Raw genomic sequence first — 20,283 nt, 5'->3', positions numbered from 1 at the left:
CTATTTTCAATTTTTCTTCATTCTCTTGCTATCTTTATTTGAAAAAGAAGGGATCTAAGCTCTGGACGGCACTTGTTTATTGGTGGGTGAATTTATCCACCAGTCAGTAAGAACAACCCAGGTTGTTCACCAAAAATGTGCACGGCATCTAAACTTACATTATTGCTTTTCAAATAAAGATGCCAAGAGAATGAAGAAAATTTGATAATAGGAGTAAATTAGAAAGTTCCTTAAAATTGCATGCTCTATCTGAATCACAAAAGAAAAACATTCGGTTCAGTGTCCCTTTAAAGATCTTTGCCTGCCTTTTTTTTTCCATCTGAAATCTCATATCTTTGAGCCCTAACTTTTGTGTGCAATATTTTTTTAAATCATTTTTATTTGATAGTGTTATTATGAGCGAGTACTTTGTAATGTATTTTTGATGTGTTTTGTGCTACTTTTATGTTTCATGAAACAGTAAACCAGAGCTCTGAAGTCACGGTAATCATTTTAGCATAAATCGAGATTGCACTCATGCAGTCGCAGTTACTTTCACTTATACCAGCGGTAAGCCCGATGAGCGCAAACACCAGCAATAAACACCTTTATCGCTCGGGCGCAAATGTTTGAGCTGCACTTGTAATCTGGCCTAAACATTTTTAATTTCATGAAGTAAAACATGCAAAATAACTTTCCTGGTTTCCAAATTGTTGGTTTTCCAATTCTGACAACTGGAAGTGCACACTGCAGACATTTCCAGCCTAACCCTGCTATCTTATCTTAAAGGGATAGAGAAGTCAAAATTAAACTTGCATGACTCAGAGCATGTAATCTTAAGACACTTTTAAATTCACTTCTATTTTCAAATGTGCTTTGTTCTCTTGTTATCCCTTGTTGAAAAGAATACGCACATATCCTACACTAGTGGAAGCTAGCTGCTCATTGGTGCCTGCATACATTCGTCTCTTGTGATTGGCTTACTGTGTTTAGGTAGCTGCTGAACAATGTTCCTTCAACAAAAGATAACAAGAGCAATGAAGCAAATTTGAGTATAGAAGTAAATTGGAAAGTTAATTCAAATTGTATGTTCTAGCTGTATCACAAAAGAAATTGTTGGGGTTTTCTGTCCCTTTAATTGTCCTCAATAGAGAATGTAAGATGCAAATCATTACAAATGGTAAGCTTTGTCTACTCCAGTAAGAAGCCTGGATTGGCTCCTCCAGATAAGGCAAGTGGTGGGGGAGTTTGGCCATTGAAAAACAATTGCAGCTTGATGTAGTTTTTTCAATTTACCTAGAAGCCAAGAAAAGGCTTTTAACTGCACAAGGTTCTATGACCATTTAAAGTAACCAACTACGAAAGGTGTTTAAGTAAACACACAAACTCTCTTTAATTCTCTATTGAAATTCACAGATCACCATGATGATAATCTAGATACGGAGTTACTTAGTGAAGATGAAGATGATGAGAGACTTGTAAAGAAAGGTCCACAAGCCAAGACCCTTGTAGATCTCTGCTCAGGTGAGTGATATTTGGCTTCATAAATATTTAATACACAAACTTCGTAAAAAACAAATTAAGGGGCATAAAACCCAACATCTTTCATTATCCAAACATAGAAGTAAATTAGAAAGTTGTTTAAAATTGTATACTATTTTTATATTTTCTTCATTCTCTTAGTATGCACAACTGGGAGCTAGCTGAACACATTGGGTGAGCCAATGACAAGAGGCACAGCTACCGTGCAGCTACCAATCAGCAGCTAGCTCTCATTAGTACATTGCTGCTCTTGAGCTTACCTAGTTATGCTTTTCAACAAAGGATTACATAGAGAAGGAAACAATTTACATAATATGAGTCACTTGGAAAGTTGTTTAAAATTGCATGGTCTATCTGAATCATGTTTTCGTCATCATATTTTGTGTCTGTTTATTTGCTATCCATAGCTATATAAATAAAGTAACTTGAGGTACAGACTGGGATAATAAAAAAATTAAAACAGAGAAGAGGCAGAAGGGAATAAGTTGACAAAACAGAATAAAGTGATTTGATTTAAGAGCAAGTGTTATTAAAGAGGTTATTGTGCTGTAAATGAGGATACAAGCCCCTGCGTTACCTGACCCAATTTAACTCTTGAATTTTTTATTAGAACGTATGTGCAGTCATCATTTTGGCTTATGGGTTCTGAGATATTAAAAATATACATATTTATTTATTCCCAATGTTACATTTCTAGTCTGGCCTTGTGTAATTCTATAGCAAGGGAACTGAGAAGCTAGAAGGTTATAAAAAGCCGTTTTATTTTTATATGTAAAATCTATATGAGCAAAAAAAAAAAGTGTGAAAATAAATGGTCATTTTGGTTTTTTTTCTCGGGGATACTCCCCCTCTTGAGGCTTTTTCCTATTTCCTCCTTTTTGGCTTATCTCCTCTGCTTTGGCTTCTTATATTTAGCGCCTGATGTAAAAGCTTAGAAATTGCTGCACATTAACAACTATCTCCCCCAACTGAGACAAGTGGTGGGAGGAGTTAAGCTATTTGAAAAACAATAGCAGCAAACAAGTTGTGAAACTGTTCTGAAAACTTTTACTTTCCCTTGAGAAAGGTCTTGTAGTTAATAGATGTTTTACACCCCTTTAAGTATGAAATTAATTCTTATACTGTACTGGAGTTGTGTAATAGAGGGCTCACTAGCTCCTACACCTCTATTGTTGGAAAGGGATCTGTATGTGCAGGTTTAGGATTAGGTTATTCACTAGAATAGATGTTTTCTCTTGTAAGGTGTATCCAGTCCACGGGTTCATCCATTACTTGTGGGATATTCTCCTTCCCAACAGGAAGTTGCAAGAGGACACCCACAGCAGAGCCGTCTATATAGCTCCTCCCCTAACCTCCACCTCCAGTCATTCTCTTGCAACTCTCGACAAGATAGGAAGCATCAAGAGATATGTGGTGACTTAGTGTAGTTTTACCTTCAATCAAGAGTTTGTTATTTTTAAACGGTACCGGCGTTGTACTGTTTTACTCTCAGGCAGAAATTAGATGAAGAATTCTGCCTGGAGGTTGATGATCTTAGCGGTTTGTAACTAAGGTCCATTGCTGTTCTCACACATAACTGAAGAGTATGGGGGAACAGTCTGCAGATTACCTGCTTTGAGGTATGTTCAGTATATTTATTTCTAGAGAGATGAAATAAGTTCTAGAAAATGCTGACAGAGCCTTGTGTATTGGAGGTAAGCCTGATGCAGTGATTTAACAGTGACTGGGATCATGCTTACAAAACAGGGTAATACTTATGTTAATACTCATATTACTTAGTGACAAAACGTTTGCATGTACAGGGAGTGCAGAATTATTAGGCAAATGAGTATTTTGACCACATCATCCTCTTTATGCATGTTGTCTTACTCCAAGCTGTATAGGCTCGAAAGCCTACTACCAATTAAGCATATTAGGTGATGTGCATCTCTGTAATGAGAAGGGGTGTGGTCTAATGACATCAACACCCTATATCAGGTGTGCATAATTATTAGGCAACTTCCTTTCCTTTGGCAAAATGGGTCAAAAGAAGGACTTGACAGGCTCAGAAAAGTCAAAAATAGTGAGATATCTTGCAGAGGGATGCAGCACTCTTAAAATTGCAAAGCTTCTGAAGCGTGATCATCGAACAATCAAGCGTTTCATTCAAAATAGTCAACAGGGTCGCAAGAAGCATGTGGAAAAACCAAGGCGCAAAATAACTGCCCATGAACTGAGAAAAGTCAAGCGTGCAGCTGCCAAGATGCCACTTGCCACCAGTTTGGCCATATTTCAGAGCTGCAACATCACTGGAGTGCCCAAAAGCACAAGGTGTGCAATACTCAGAGACATGGCCAAGGTAAGAAAGGCTGAAAGACGACCACCACTGAACAAGACACACAAGCTGAAACGTCAAGACTGGGCCAAGAAATATCTCAAGACTGATTTTTCTAAGGTTTTATGGACTGATGAAATGAGAGTGAGTCTTGATGGGCCAGATGGATGGGCCCGTGGCTGGATTGGTAAAGGGCAGAGAGCTCCAGTCCGACTCAGACGCCAGCAAGGGGGAGGTGGAGTACTGGTTTGGGCTGGTATCATCAAAGATGAGCTTGTGGGGCCTTTTCGGGTTGAGGATGGAGTCAAGCTCAACTCAGTCCTACTGCCAGTTTCTGGAAGACACCTTCTTCAAGCAGTGGTACAGGAAGAAGTCTGCATCCTTCAAGAAAAACATGATTTTCATGCAGGACAATGCTCCATTACACACGTCCAAGTACTCCACAGCGTGGCTGGCAAGAAAGGGTATAAAAGAAGAAAATCTAATGACATGGCCTCCTTGTTCACCTGATCTGAACCCCATTGAGAACCTGTGGTCCATCATCAAATGTGAGATTTACAAGGAGGGAAAACAGTACACCTCTCTGAACAGTGTCTGGGAGGCTGTGGTTGCTGCTGCACGCAATGTTGATGGTGAACAGATCAAAACACTGACCGAATCCATGGATGGCAGGCTTTTGAGTGTCAGAAATGTATATTTGTGAATGTTGAGATGTTATATTGGTTTCACTGGTAAAAATAAATAATTGAAATGGGTATATATTTGTTTTTTGTTAAGTTGCCTAATAATTATGCACAGTAATAGTCACCTGCACACACAGATATCCCCCTAAAATAGCTAAAACTAAAAACAAACTTAAAACTACTTCCAAAAATATTCAGCTTTGATATTAATGAGTTTTTTTGGTTCATTGAGAACATGGTTGTTGTTCAATAATAAAATTAATCCTCAAAAATACAACTTGCCTAATAATTCTGCACTCCCTGTATACATAAATAGGACCTTTTTTCTCTGAGGGAGATAAGTCTTTATTTGGGGCCTAGTTTCCTCATGGCTAGTCAGATACTCCTAGGAGTATTTTCTTAAGGCCCCTCTGACATCCAGTACATGGTGGGAGGGGCCTATTTTTGCGCTCTAGATGCGCAGTTTTAATTCAGACTGAGACATCCAGCTTCCCTAGAGGAGTCCTCTGGCATCTGAGGACCATTATAGAGGGTTTATTTCTTCCCTAAATCGTATTTGAGGGCAGGTAGGAACCTCAGCAGAGCTGTGGCAAGGCGTTTAACTGTTTTTTACCGGTGGTTAACGTTTTTTAAATCCGGTTTGGGGACAAAGGGGTTAATCATCCATTTGCAAGTGGGTGCAATGTTGCTTTAGTCCTTTACACGCACTGTAAAAATTTCGAAGAATTTACTACATTTTATCACTGTTTTGCAGTTTAAGTGCTATTTTTTTCTCTTAAAGGCACAGTAACGTTTTTGTTTAATTGCTGTTTTACACTTATTAAAGTGTTTTCCAAGCTTGCTTGTCTCATTACTAGTCTGTTAAACATGTCTGACATTGAGGAAAATCCTTGCTCAATATGTTTAGAAGCCATTGTGGAACCCCCTCTTAGAATGTGTACCAAATGTACTGATATTTCTATAAACTATAAAGACCATATTATGGCACTTAAAGATTTATCTCCAGAGGAGTCTCTGGCTGAAAAGAGGGAGATTATGCCATCTAGCTCTCCCCATGTGTCAGAACCCATAACTCCCACTCAAGTGACGCAAAGTACATCTAGCGCGTCTAATTCTTTTACCTTACAGGACATGGCGGCAGTTATGACTAATACCCTCACAGAGGTATTGTCCAAGCTGCCAGGGTTACAAGGAAAGCGAGACCGCTCTGGGGCTTGAACAAATACAGAGCTTTCTCACGCTTTAATACCTGTGTCCGATATACCCTCACAATATTCAGAAGCTGAAGGAGGAGAGCTTCTATCTGTGGGTGACATTTCAGATTCAGGGAAGGCGTTACTTCAGTCTGACTCTGAAATGACAGTGTTTAAATTTAAACTTGAACACCTCCGCTTGTTGCTCAGGGAGGTTTTAGCGACTCTGGATGACTGTGACCCCATTGTAGTCCCAGAAAAATTGTGTAAAATGGGCAAATACTTTGCAGTGCCTGTTTACACTGATGTTTTTCCAGTCCCTAAGAGGTTTTTGGAAATTATTCCTAAGGAATGGGATAGACCAGGTGTGCCGTTCTCTCCCCCTCCTGCTTTTAAAACGATGTTTCCCATAGATGCCGCAATACGGAACTCGTGGCAGACGGTCCCTAAGGTGGAGGGAGCAGTTTCTACCCTAGCTAAGCGTACAACTATCCCCGTCGAGGACAGTTGTGCTTTCCTAGATCCTATGGATAAAAAATTGGAGGGTCTCCTTAAGAAAATCTTTATACAGCAAGGTTTTATTCTCCAGCCTCTTGCATGCATTGCCCCAGTCACTGGTTCGAGTCTCTTGAGGAGGCTCTACAGGTGGAGACCCCGTTGGATGATATTTTAGACAGGATTAAAGCTCTTAAGTTAGCTAATTCCTTTATTTCTGACGCCGTTTTCCATTTAACCAAGCTAATGGCTAAGAATTCAGGTTTTGCCATTCTGGCGCATAGGGCGCTATGGCTTAAGTCCTGGTCAGCAGACGTTACTTCAAAGTCTAAGCTTCTCAACATCCCCTTCAAACGGCAGACCCTATTCGGGCCTGGACTGAAGGAGATCATTTCTGATATTACTGGAGGAAAAGGTCACGTCCTTCCTCAAGATAGGTCCAATAAATTAAGGACCAAACAGAATAATTTTCGTTCCTTTCGAAACTTCAAGAGTGGCTCAGCTTCCTCTAATGCAAAGCAAGAGGGAAATTGCCGTGTTATTCATTGCACTTCTCGGCCGTCAGTGGCTCAGTGTATGGAAATGATTGGCCTAATGGTAGCGGCAATGGACATTTTTGCCCGCCTTCACCTCAGACCACTGCAACTCTGCATGCTCAATCCGTGTGATGGCAACTACACAGATTTGTCTCCTCAGTTAAATCTGGATCAAGAGACAAGGGATTCTCTTCTCTGGTGGTTATCTCGGGTCCATCTATCCAGGGGAATGAGTTTCCGCAGGCCAGAGTGGACTATAGTGACGACAGATGCCAGCCTTCTGGGCTGGGGTGCAGTCTGGAACTCTCTGAAGGCTCAGGGTTTGTGGACTCAGGAGGAAGCCCTCCTTCCGATAAACATTCTGGAACTAAGAGCGATATTCAATGCTCTCCAGGCTTGGCCTCAACTAGCTACGACCAGGTTCATCAGATTTCAGTCGGACAATATCACGACTGTAGCCTATATCAACCATCAGGGGGGAACAAGGAGTCCCCTGGCAATGATGGAGGTTTCCAAGATAATTCTTTGGGCAGAGGTTCACTCTTGCCATCTCTCAGCTATCCATATCCCAGGAGTAGAGAACTGGGAGGCGGACTTTCTAAGTCGGCAGACTTTTCATCCGGGGGAGTGGGAGCTCCATCCGGAGGTATTTGCCCAGCTGATTCAACTATGGGGCAAACCAGAACTGGGTTTGATGGCGTCTCGTCAGAACGCCAAACTTCCTCGTTACGGGTCCAGGTCAAGGGATCCCAAGGCAGCGCTGATAGATGCTCTTTTATCAAAACGTGGTTTCTCCGAGTAGGTCATTGATACCTTGATTCAGGCTCGTAAGCCTGTCACCAGGAAAATCTATCATAAGATATGGGGTAACTATCTTCATTGGTGTGAATCCAAGGGTTACTCATGGAGTAAGGTCAGGATTCCTAGGATATTGTCTTTTCTCCAAGAAGGATTGGAAAAGGGATTATCAGCTAGTTCCTTAAAGGGACAGATTTCTGCTCTGTCTATTCTTTTGCACAAGCTTCTGGCAGATGTTCCAGACATTCAGGCGTTTTGTCAGGCTTTAGTTAGAATCAAGCCTGTGTTTAAACCTGTTGCTCCGCCATCAAGGGGTTCCATTTGAACCTTTGCATTCCATAGATATCAAGCTTTTATCTTGGAAAGTTTTGTTCTTAGTAGCTATCTCTTCGGCTCGAAGAGTTTCATAATTATCGGCCTTACAGTGTGATTCCCCTTATCTGGTCTTCCATGCAGATAAGGTAGTTTTGCGTACCAAACCTGGGTTTCTTCCTAAGGTGGTTTCTAATAAGAATATCAATCAGGAGATTGTTGTTCCGTCACTGTGTCCTAATCCTTCTTCAAAGAAGGAACGTCTGTTACACAATCTTGACGTGGTTCGTGCTTTAAAGTTCTATTTACAAGCTACTAAAGAGTTTCGTCAAACATCTGCATTGTTGTTGTCTACTATGGAAAGAGGAGAGGCCAAAAGGCTTCGGCAACTTCTCTTTCTTTTTGGCTAAGAAGCATAATCCGTTTAGCTTATGAGACTGCTGGCCAGCAGCCTCCTGAAAGAATTACAGCTCATTCCACTAGAGCAGTAGCTTCCACATGGGCTTTTAAAAATGAGGCCTCTGTTGAACAGATTTGTAAGGCGGCGACTTGGTCTTCGCTTCATACTTTTTCTAAATTTTACAAATTTGATACTTTTGCTTCTTCGGAGGCTATTTTTGGGAGAAAGGTCTTACAGGCAGTGGTGCCTTCCGTTTAAGTTCCTGCCTTGTCCCTCCCTTCATCCGTGTCCTAAAGCTTTGGTATTGGTATCCCACAAGTAATGGATGAACCTGTGGACTGGATACACCTTACAAGAGAAAACAAAATTTATGCTTACCTGATAAATTTCTTTCTCTTGTGGTGTATCCAGTCCACGGCCCGCCCTGTCACTTTAAGGCAGGTGTTTTTATTTTTAAAACTACAGTTACCACTGCACCCTATAGTTTCTCCTTTTTCTTACTTGTCTTCGGTCGAATGACTGGAGGTGAGGGTTAGGGGAGGAGCTATATAGACAGCTCTGCTGTGGGTGTCCTCTTGCATCTTCCTGTTGGGAAGGAGAATATCCCACAAGTAATGGATGAACCCGTGGACTGGATACACCACAAGAGAAATAAATTTATCAGGTAAGCATAAATTATTATTTTTTTTAAAACTCAAGTATTCAGATCTTTTAGATAGAAAAAAATTACTTAACTGTCCCTTTTTAAATATTTTCACAGGTGACATGAAAGTTGCTGATCAAACAGATGAAGTGTGTGTAGTGAGTCTTGATGAGGTTTTAGAAAAGGAAATCTGTGACCATATCAGCACAGGTGACTGAATAATGTGTGTGTGGAGCTGCACACATTGTAATTAATTTAGATTTTTTAAACAGATGCATGTGTTAAAGGACCAGTAAATACAGATCTGCATAATCAACACATGCATGATAAAAAAAACAATGCGATAGCACTTAGTCTTCAAATGAGTAGTAGATTTTTTTTTTTATGACAAATTTCAGTCATGCCTATTTCCACTCCATCAGCCAATAACAAATGCATATACATATTTTCTGTAAATTCTTGCACATAATCAGTAGAAGCTGGTGACTCAAAAAGTGTATATATAAAAATGTGTTAATAGAAGTAAATTAGAAAGTTGTTTAAAATTGCATGCTCTATCTGAATCATGAAAGTTTAATTTTGACTTGAGTGTCCCTTTAAATATCTGCATGCAATGTTTCTGTGGTTGTTATGACAGGAACATGTATGCTGTGTATCTTGACTGTTACTGCTGTGGCAAGTACGAGTAGCTGTGTAGCTTTCCTGTAGTAGTGGTGAGATGCACCAGCCTAAAGAGACACTTTTGATCCCAAAATATAGATTATGACACATTTATAGTAATTCTGGAGTGGGGAAGAAATATATGTAAAACTATGCTAACACTGAGGCCCCGATGTTCAAAACATTCTGCCGGAAAGGGGCATGTCCGAGAAATGCTGGCGAACGGCGGTGTCGTTCTTATAGAAGTCAATGGGAGTGTGACATCATTGACAACATCGCAGCTTGTCTGTATTTTACTGCACGGGGGGCGGCACACTATATTCAAAGTGTACTTACATGGCGCAAACAGTGCGCTCACTGAGACTAAAATTAGTTTCTGTGTAGGCATGCATCAAATATTGCTGTGGGGTACTAAGTTTATTTACACCTACACTAACTAGCCAAGGCGATTGTTGTCTCGGCAGCTGATAGCTGGGGAGAAAAACATTGCCAGCTACCACCCTCGCAAACCTGCACTTCTCTGCTTTGAACATATTGATCTTGTGTCGATTGTGTCCAAAACAAAGTGCAGGCTACTCCCACTATCAGGCCTCACTAACTCCCCCTGAACGCCTATTTCTACGTCACACCTAAGCTAGACTCCCCCTGCTCCGCCTCACTACCTCCCACCTACACCTATGTCACAGCTAACCTACTCTCCACCTGCTCCACCCAGCTAACTCCCCCTGACTGCCTACACCCCCCGAACACCCAGCTAAGTCCCTTATACCGCCTACACTGAAGTAACGCCCATCTAACTACCTACTGTCAAAAAATTATTATAATAAACTATACTATAAGTAATAAACCTTATTATAACTATATAGCTATGTCGCTAAAGTCATCATCAATGTTTAAATAATGTGTCACAAAGATGTTCTAAAAGGCCGGCGGCGTTGGCAAAACCTGTTTGGCCTATCCGGGCTTCTGGAACTCGGTGCCGGACCGAAATTGAGCCCCATACCAACGGTGACGGAAGACTCGGCAGAACCTCCTTGGCCAGCAGTCTGTGGCTTAATTCATGTCCAACACTGAATTTCAGGAGCCTGGATAGCCCAAGGAGGTTTTGCCGGTCCTCAGACTGTCAGCTGCCACCAGCAGTCTGGGGCTCAATTCTGGACGGGCACAGAGTTCCAGGAGCCCGGATAGGCTAAGGAGGTTTTGCCAGTGCCGCCGGCATTTTAGCGAATCTCTGTGATGAAATATGCATTGGCATGTAAAATGTTTTAAATTATTTAAAGTATTGGAGATATCTTAAAATAAATTTAATAACTGCTTGCTATTATTTCAAACATAAAAATATATTTAAAAGTATATGTTTATGTTTAAAATAAAATTAAGCAAAGATTAAATCCATTTAAAGATATCTACAATAAATTAAACAATATGCATTGACCATGACAATATATATTATTTAATTATTGACCCCTAATCTGCTATAAACTAAAAGTAACTGTATAAGCTAAGGCCCAAAACATAAATATTTAAATGATGCATTATGTACAATACATATTGTTTAAATATTTGCATATAAATTAAAGTGTGATTAATGTTGCTTGTTGTGTTCATTATTTGTAATTAAAGACACAGTATAATATAGTATTATTATAATAATGCCTGTTATGTAAATATATAATTTAATAATAATACACACACACACACACTAGGGTTGCCACCTTCAATACTGAAAAATAAGGGACGCCTGCCACAGCGGGGGCCACACCCCTCCTCATGTCAATAAGCACATTCAGACTGTCCTCTCATCCTGTCAATAAGCACGTTCAGACTGTCCTCTCATCCTGTCAATAAGCACATTCAGTCTTTCTTACTATCAACACACCCAGACTGTCTCTCCTTCTATTTGTCAGCACATACAGACTCTCTCGTTCTCGTTATCAACACACCCAGACTGTCTCTCCTCCTGTCAATCAGCACATCCAGTCTCTCTTACTATCAACACATCCAGACTGTCTCTCCTCCTGGCTATCAGAAAATCCAGATAGAAACATAGCATTTGACGGCAGATAAGAACCATAAGCCCAAAAGTCTGCCCAATATTTCCTAAAAGTATAAACTTTGTAGTTACTATGATAGCTTTATGCTTATCCAAGGCATTGTCTCTTCTCCTGTCAATAAGCACATGCAGTCTCTCTTACTCCCAACAAACACAAACTGTCTCTCTTCCTGTCAATCAGCACATTCAGTCTCTCTTACTCTCAACACACAAACTGTCTCTCTTCCTGTCAATCAGCACATTCAGTCTCTCTTACTCTCAACACACACAAACAGTCTCTCTTCCTGTCAATCAGCACATTCAATCTCTCTTACTCTCAACACACACAAACAGTCTCTCTTCCTGTCAATCAGCACATTCAGTCTCTCTTACTCTCAACACACATAAACTGTCTCTCTTACTCTCAACACACACAAACAGTCTCTCTTCCTGTCAATCAGCACATTCAGTCTCTCTTAATATCAACACATACAAACTGTCTCTACTCCTGTCAATCAGCACATCCAGTGATCCAGTCTCTCTTACTATCAAGAAACAGAAACTGTCTCTCCTTCTGGTTATAAGCACATCCAGTCTCTCTTATTATCAACACATACAAACTGTCTCTCCTCTTGGCTATCAGCACATCCAGACTCTCTCTCCTGCTGACAATCAGTACATCAAACCTGTCTGTCTCTCCTCCTGTCAATCAGCAAATCCAAACTGTCTCTTCTCCTAGCTGTAAACACACCCAGACTGTCAACACACTAAGACTGTCTCTCCCACCATCAAAACTTCCTGACTGTCGATAAACATATAATTCAGAGTGTGTCTCTCCTCCTAGCATATCCAGATTGTTCCTCTTAGCATGCTGTGGCTGTCTCTTTATGTAATTAATACACATTTTAACCTTATCATGCTGCCTCTTTCCTATTTGCACATAAAGACTGCACTGTTGATAGATGAAGTCATGCAAACATTTGCATTACATCATTACTCTCACCTGCATATGCTGGAACTCCTTCAGGCAGAGCTAGCGCCATGTTCTCAAAATTCTGCAACTCAAGCCAGTCCCCCCATAGTACAGAAAAGTGGTACGTACAACCTGGTGTACCATAGAGTATCAACCTGCAAGATAGAAGGAGCGGCCATTCTGGGACTGCAAATACTAACGAGACTGAGTTAGACTGGATAGAAAACCAAAAAAGTATTATCTGAGGTTTGCTGACATCTATATGTCAATGTAAGAACTGCAACTTCTGTAAATATTTGAATGAACTGAGAAGATTGTTACACCTGATGCTGGATAAGTAGTGAGGAACAACTCCGGATAGTAGAAAATACAGGGCAAACCCTGTCCCGTATTGATTCAAAACGGGACACGCTGTTTTAGTCTCAAATACGGAACGATTCCGTATTTTAAGGGACGGGTGGCAACCCCAACACACACATATACATATATATATATATATATATATATATATATATATATATATATATATATACACACATACATACATATACACACCCTTCATTAGACCAACAAATACAAGTTAAAATCCAAATTAAATACCATATAGGCCCCTCCCCCTAGTGAAAAACCTGCCAAAGCAGTTGTCATAGCAACCCTAAGGGTTACACATAATTACAAAACAAGTGAAAAAACATACCTATACAATCAAAAAATATTCTAAAATAACATTGATGATAGGTAAGTTTTTTTTTTTTCCACTTGTTTTGTAATTATTTGTAAACCTTAGGGTTTCTATGACAACTGCTTTGGCGTTTTTTCACTAGGGGGAGGGGCCTATATGGTATTTAAGTTGGATTTTCACTTGTATTTGTAGGTCTGATGAAGGGTTGCAAGCCCCAAAATGTCACTGGAATAAAGAACACTTTTTGAAGTCAAGCCCAGTGAATGCTGTTTCCTTCTACACATAGTTGAAATTTTACTCAGTGCCCTGGCAAGTGTATCCTGTTTGAGAGTGCACTCGTCTCTACCTTTATTGTATGTATATATATTTATACTGTGTGTCTGTGTGTGTATATGTGTGTGTGTGTATGTATGTATATGTGTATATATATCTATATCAAAATACTCCGCACTCAAAAATCAAGCCGGTATAGATAAAACTTTCAATTCAAACAATTAAAATCATAGGATGCATGGTGAAAATACAAACAAGTAAAAACAACACTTGTAGCAAGCTGTACGAGTTTTGGGCTCTCCTAGCCCTTGCTCACCAGCTGTATGCTAATTTTTCAAGTTAGCATCTTTTTATACAGGTTTCCTTATTTTGTTAACCCCTTCTCTTAAGGTACATCTTTGTTATAGTTTCTAAATAACATTTAAATAATATAAATATACTCCTATTATCAACTTTTTTCATTCTCTTGGTATCTTTATTTGAAAAGCAAGAATGTAAGTTTAGCTGCCAGCCCATTTTTGGTGAACAACCTGGGTTGTACTTGCTGATTGGTGGATAAATTTACCCAAGGATAAACAAGTGCTGTCCAGCGTATTGAACCAAAAATTGCCTGGCTCCTTGGCTTAGATGTTTTCTTTTTCAAATAAAGATAGCAAGAGAACGAAGAAAAAGTGATAATAGGAGTAAATTAGAAAGTTGCTTAAAGTTGCATGCTCTGAATCACAATTATTATTTTTTTTGGTTCAGTGTCCCTTTAAGTAGGATCTTCCCAGACATACCACCTCTTTTTTAAATGATTGACCCATATTAAAAGTTATCCACATTTCTTTCATGTAATTAGCAAGAGTCCATGAGCTAGTGACGTATGGGATATACATTCCTACCAGGAGGTTTTCCAAACCTCAAAATGCCTATAAATACACCCCTCACCACACCCACAATTCAGTTTTACAAACTTTGCCTCCCATGGAGGTGGTGAAGTAAGTTTGTGCTAGATTCTACGTTGATATGCGCTTCGCAGCAGGTTGAAGCCCGGTTTTCCTCTCAGAGTGCAGTGAATGTCAGAGGGATGTGAAGAGAGTATTGCCAATTTGAATACAATGGTCTTCCTCTAGGGGATCTATTTCATAGGTTCTCTGTTATTGGTCGTAGAGATTTCTTCTCCTACCTCCCTTTTCAGATCGAAGATATACTCTTATATACCATTACCTCTACTGATTCTCGTTTCAGTACTGGTTTGGCTATCTACTATATGTAGATGAGTGTCCTGGGGTAAGTAAGTCTTATTTTTTGTGACACTCTAAGCTATGGTTGGGCACTTTATATGTAAAGTTCTAAATATATGTCTTTAAACTTATATTTGCCATGATTCAGGATAATCAGTATTCCTTTATTCAGACTGTCAGTTTCATTATTTGGGATAATGCATATGAATAAATATTTTTTCTTACCTTGAAAATTTTCAATTGACTATTTTTCCCTGCGGGCTGTTAGGCTCGCAGGGGCAGAAAATGCTTCATTTTATTGCGTCATTCTTGGCGTGAACTTTTTTGGCGCAAAAATTTTGTCATTTCCGGCGCCGTAGTTGACGCCGGAAGTTGTTTTCAGTTAACGTCATTTTTTTGACGCTTGTGTATTCAGACGTTTTATTGCGCCAGAAAATGTGGGCGTCGTTTTCGGCGTCAGAGGATGTGGCGTCATACTTGGCGCCAAAAAATTTGGGCGTTGTACTTGGCGCCAATAATGTGGACGTCATACTTGGCGCCAAAAATGTGGGCGTCTTTTTTGTTCCACTTTTTTCTCACATTATTTAAGTCTCACTTTTTCATTGCTTCTGGTTCCTAGAAGCTTGTTATTTTGCATTTTTTCCCATTCCTGAAACTGTCATTTAAGGAATTTGATAATTTTGCTTTATATGTTGTTTTTTTCTATTACATATTGCAAGATGTCTCATCCTGACCCTGGATCAGAATCTACTACTGGAAAGACGCTGCCTGATGCTGGTTCTACCAAAGTTAAGTGCATTTGTTGTAAACTTGTGGTAACTGTTCCTCCGGCTGTAGTTTGTGTTAGTTGCCATGATAAACTTTCCAATGCAGATTGTGTCTCCATTAGTAATAATCCTTTACCTGTTGTTGTTCCTTCAACATCTAATGTTCAGGATGTCCCTGTTAATGTAAAAGAATGTGTTTCTAATTCTATTAGGAAGGCTCTGTCTGTTATTCCTCCTTCCAGTAAACGTAAAAGGTCTTTTAAAACTTCTCACATTTCGGATGAATTTTTAAGTGACCGCCATCATTCTGACTTATCTGTTTCTGATGAGGATTTATCTGGTTCAGAAGATTCTGCCTCAGATATTGATACTGATAAATCTTCAGATTTGTTTAAAATGGAGTTTATTCGTTCTTTACTTAAAGAATTGTTGATTGCATTAGATATAGAGGAGTCTAGTCCTCTTGATACTAAATCTGCTAAACGTTTGAATTCGGTTTATAAACCTCATGTGGTTATTCCAGAAGTTTTTCCAGTTCCTGATGCTATTTCAGAAGTGATTTCTTGGAAATGGAATAGTCTGGGTAGTTCATTTACTCCTTCTCCAAGGTTTAAGAAATTGTACCCTGTGCCATCTGATAGATTAGAGTTTTGGGACAAAATCCCCAAAGTTGATGGGGCTATCTCTACTCTTGCTAAACGTACTACTATTCCTACGGCAGATAGTACTTAATTTAAGGATCCTTTAGATAGGAAGCTTGAATCCTTTCTAAGGAGAGCTTATTTATGTTCAGGTAATCTTTTTAGAGGACAAAAAGACACAAGAAAAGAGTTGCACACTAATAAGTTAATAAAATGAATCTTTTTAGACCTGCTATTTCTTTGGCTGATGTTGCTGCAGCTTCAACTTTCTGGTTGGAGGCTTTAGCGCAACAAGTATCAGACCATAATGTTTATAGCATTGTTAAACTTCTTCAACATGCTAATAACTTTGTTTGTGATGCCATTTTTTATATCATTAGAATTGATGTCAGGTATATGTCTTTAGCTATTTTAGCTAGAAGAGCTTTATGGCTTAAAACTTGGAATGCATATATGACTTCTAAGTCAACCTTGCTCTCTCTCTTTCCAAGGTAATAAATTGTTTGGTTCTCAGTTGGATTCAATAATTTCAACTGTTACTGGGGGGAAGGGAGCCTTTTTGCCTCAGGTTCCTCTAAAGGAACGGTTTTCGTTTGGAAATCTTCTCCAGCCTGGAATAAATCCAAGCCTTTTAGAAAGTCAAAACCAGCTCCCAAATCCGCATGAATGTGCGGCCCTCATTCCAGCACAGCTGGTAGGGGGCAGGTTACGATTTTTCGAAGATGTTTGGATCAATTCGATTCACAATCTTTGGATTCAGAACATTGTTTCACAAGGGTACAGAATAGGTTTCAAGGTAAGGCCGCCTGTGAAGAGATTTTTTCTCTCACGCATTCCAGTAAATCCAGTGAAGGTTCAGGCTTTTCTGAAATGTGTTGCAGACCTAGAGTTGGCTGGGGTAATTATGCCAGTTCCAGTTCTGGAACGGGGTCTGGGGTTTTACTCTAATCTATTCATTGTACCAAAGAAGGAGAATTCCTTCAGACCAGTTCTGGATCTAAAAATATTGAATAGTTATGTAAGGATACCAACATTCAAAATGGTGACTATAAGGACTATTCTGCCTTTTGTTCAGCAAGGGCATTATATGTCTACAATAGACTTACAGGATGCATATCTTCATATTCCGATTCATCCAGATCACTATCAGTTCCTGAGATTCTCTTTTCTAGACAAGCATTACCAGTTTGTTGCTCTTCCGTTTGGCCTAGCAACAGCTCCAAGGATCTTTTCGAAGGTTCTCGGTGCCCTTCTCTCTGTAATCAGAGAACAGGGTATTGCGGTATTTCCTTATTTGGACGATATCTTGGTACTTGCTCAGTCTTTACATTCTGCAGAATCTCATACGAATCAACTTGTGTTGTTTCTTCAAAAACATGGTTGTAGGATCAATTTACCAAAGAGTTCCTTGATTCCTCAGACAAGGGTAACCTTTTTGGGTTTCCAAATAGATTCAGTATCCATGACTTTATCTCTAACAAAAAAGAGACGTCTGAAATTGGTTTCAGCTTGTCGAAACCTTCAGTCTCAATTGTTCCCTTCAGTAGCATTATGCATGGAAATTCTAGGTCTCATGACTGCTGCATCGAACGTGATCCCTTTTGCTCGTTTTCACATGAGACCTCTCCAGCTTTGTATGCTGAACCAGTGGTGCAGGGATTATACAAAGATATCACAATTAATATCCTTAAATGCCAATGTTCGATCTTCTCTAACTTGGTGGTTGAATTACCATCGTTTAATTCAAGGGGCCTCTCTTGTTCGTCTAACCTGGACTGTGATCTCAACAGATGCGAGTCTTTCAGGTTGGGGAGCTGTATGGGGATCTCTGACAGCGCAGGGGGTTTGGGAATCTCAGGAGGCGAGATTACCAATCAGCATTTTGGAACTCCGTGCGATTTTCAGAGCTCTTCAGTTCTGGCCTCTTTTGAAGAGAGAATCGTTTATTTGTTTTCAGACAGACAATGTCACAACCGTGGCGTATGTCAATCATCAAGGTGGGACTCACAGTCCTCAAGCTATGAAAGAAGTGTATCTCTGATACTTGTATGGGCGGAATCCAGCTCTTTTCTAATTTCTGCGGTTCACATCCCAGGTGTAGACAATTGGGAAGCGGATTATCTCAGTCGCCAGACGTTACATCCGGGGGAATGGTCTCTTCACCCAGAGGTATTCTTCAGATTGTTCAAATCTGGGGTCTTCCAGAAATAGATCTGATGGCCTCTCATCTAAACAAGAAACTTCCCAGGTATCTATCCAGATCCAGGGATCCTCAGGCGGAAGCAGTGGATGCGTTGTCGATTCCTTGGAATTATCATCCTGCCTATATCTTTCCGCCTCTAGTTCTTCTTCCAAAAGTGATTTGCAAAATTCTAATGGAGCGTTCGTTTGTACTGCTGGTGGCTCTAGCATGGCCTCACAGATTTTGGTATGCGAATCTCATTCGGATGGCCAGTTGCCAACCTTGGACACTTCCGTTAAGACCAGACCTTCTATCTCAAGGCCCATTTTTCCATCAGGATCTCAAATCATTAAATTTGAAGGTATGGAGATTGAACGCTTGATTCTTAGTCATAGAGGTTTCTCTGACTCAGTGATTAATACTATGTTACAGGCTCGTAAATCTGTCTCTAGAAAGATTTATTATTGAGTTGGAAGACTTAAATTTCTTGGTGTTCTTCTCATAAATTCTCTTGGCATTCTTTTAGAATTTCTAGAATCTTACAATTTCTTCAGGATGGTTTGGATAAGGTTTTGTCTGCAAGTTCTTTGAAAGGACAAATCTCTGCTCTTTCTAATTCTTTTTCACAGAAAAATTGCTAATCTTCCTGATATTCATTCTTTTGTACAGGCTTTGGTTCGTATCAAACCTGTCATTAAGTCAATCTCTCCTCCTTGGAGTCTTAATTTGGTTTTCAAAGCTTTACAGGCTCCTCCATTTGAGCCTATGCATTTTCTGGACATTAAATTACTTTCTTGGAAAGTATTGTTCCTTTTGGCCATCTCTTCTGCTAGAAGAGTTTCTGAGTTATCTGCTCTTTCTTGTGAATCTCTTTTTCTGATTTTTCATCAGGATAAGGCAGTGTTGCGGACTTCATTTCAATTTTTACCTAAGGTTGTGAATTCTAACAACATTAGTAGAGAAATTGTTGTCCCTTCCTTGTGTCCTAATCCTAAGAATTCTCAGGAAAGATCTTTACATTCTTTGGATGTAGTAAGAGCTTTGAAATATTATGTTGAAGCTACTAAAGATTTTAGAAAGACTTCTAGTCTATTTGTTATCTTTTCTGGTTCCAGGAAAGGTCAGAAGGCTTCTGCCATTTCTTTGGTGTCTTGGTTAAAGTCTTTGATTCATCTTGCTTATGTGGAGTCGGGTAAGTCCCCGCCTCAAAGGATTACGGCTCATTCTACTAGGTCAGTTTCTACTTCCTGGGATTTTAAGAATGAAGCTTCTGTTGATCAGATTCGCAGCAACTTGGTCTTCTTTGCATACTTTTACTACATTCTACCATTTTGATGTTTTTTCTTCTTCTGAAGCAGTTTTTGGTAGAAAAGTACTTCAGGCAGCTGTTTCAGTTTGATTTGTCTGCTTATAATTTCAGTTTTTTTCATTATAAGATTGAAACTTTTTGATTTGGGTTGTGGATTATTTTTTCAGCGGAATTGGCTGTCTTTATTTTATCCCTCCCTCTCTAGTGACTCTTGCGTGGAAGTTCCACATCTTGGGTATCTGCTATCCCAAACGTCACTAGCTCATGGACTCTTGCTAATTACATGAAAGAAAACATAATTTATGTAAGAACTTACCTGATAAATTCATTTCTTTCATATTAGCAAGAGTCCATGAGGCCCACCCTTTTTATGGTGGTTATGATTTTTTTGTATAAAGCACAATTATTCCAATTCCTTATTTTTGATGCTTTCGCTCCTTTCTTATCACCCCACTTCTTGGCTATTCGTTAAACTGAATTGTGGGTGTGGTGAGGGGTGTATTTATAGGCATTTTGAGGTTTGGGAAACTTTGCCCCTCCTGGTAGGAATGTATATCCCATACGTCACTAGCTCATGGACTCTTGCTAATATGAAAGAAATGAATTTATCAGGTAAGTTCTTACATAAATTATGTTTTTTTAG

General features: G+C 39.6%; 1 protein-coding gene across 1 annotated transcript in view; it reads left to right on the top strand.

Annotated features, from left to right (window-relative positions):
• Positions 1 to 20,283, top strand: part of LOC128661312 (uncharacterized) — a 178,010-nt gene that overhangs the window by 151,202 nt on the left and 6,525 nt on the right. Inside the window, exons 17-18 of the mRNA XM_053715583.1 lie at positions 1,396 to 1,503; positions 9,013 to 9,105. Coding sequence (XP_053571558.1) covers positions 1,396 to 1,503; positions 9,013 to 9,105 — 201 coding nt within the window. The remainder of the gene's footprint in view (positions 1 to 1,395; positions 1,504 to 9,012; positions 9,106 to 20,283) is intronic.

This window comes from Bombina bombina, chromosome 1 (genome assembly GCF_027579735.1).
Source record: "Bombina bombina isolate aBomBom1 chromosome 1, aBomBom1.pri, whole genome shotgun sequence".
Lineage (NCBI taxonomy): Eukaryota > Metazoa > Chordata > Amphibia > Anura > Bombinatoridae > Bombina > Bombina bombina.
The sequence above is the reverse complement of the archived record's forward strand: the minus strand, read 5'-3'. Positions and strand labels throughout refer to the sequence as shown.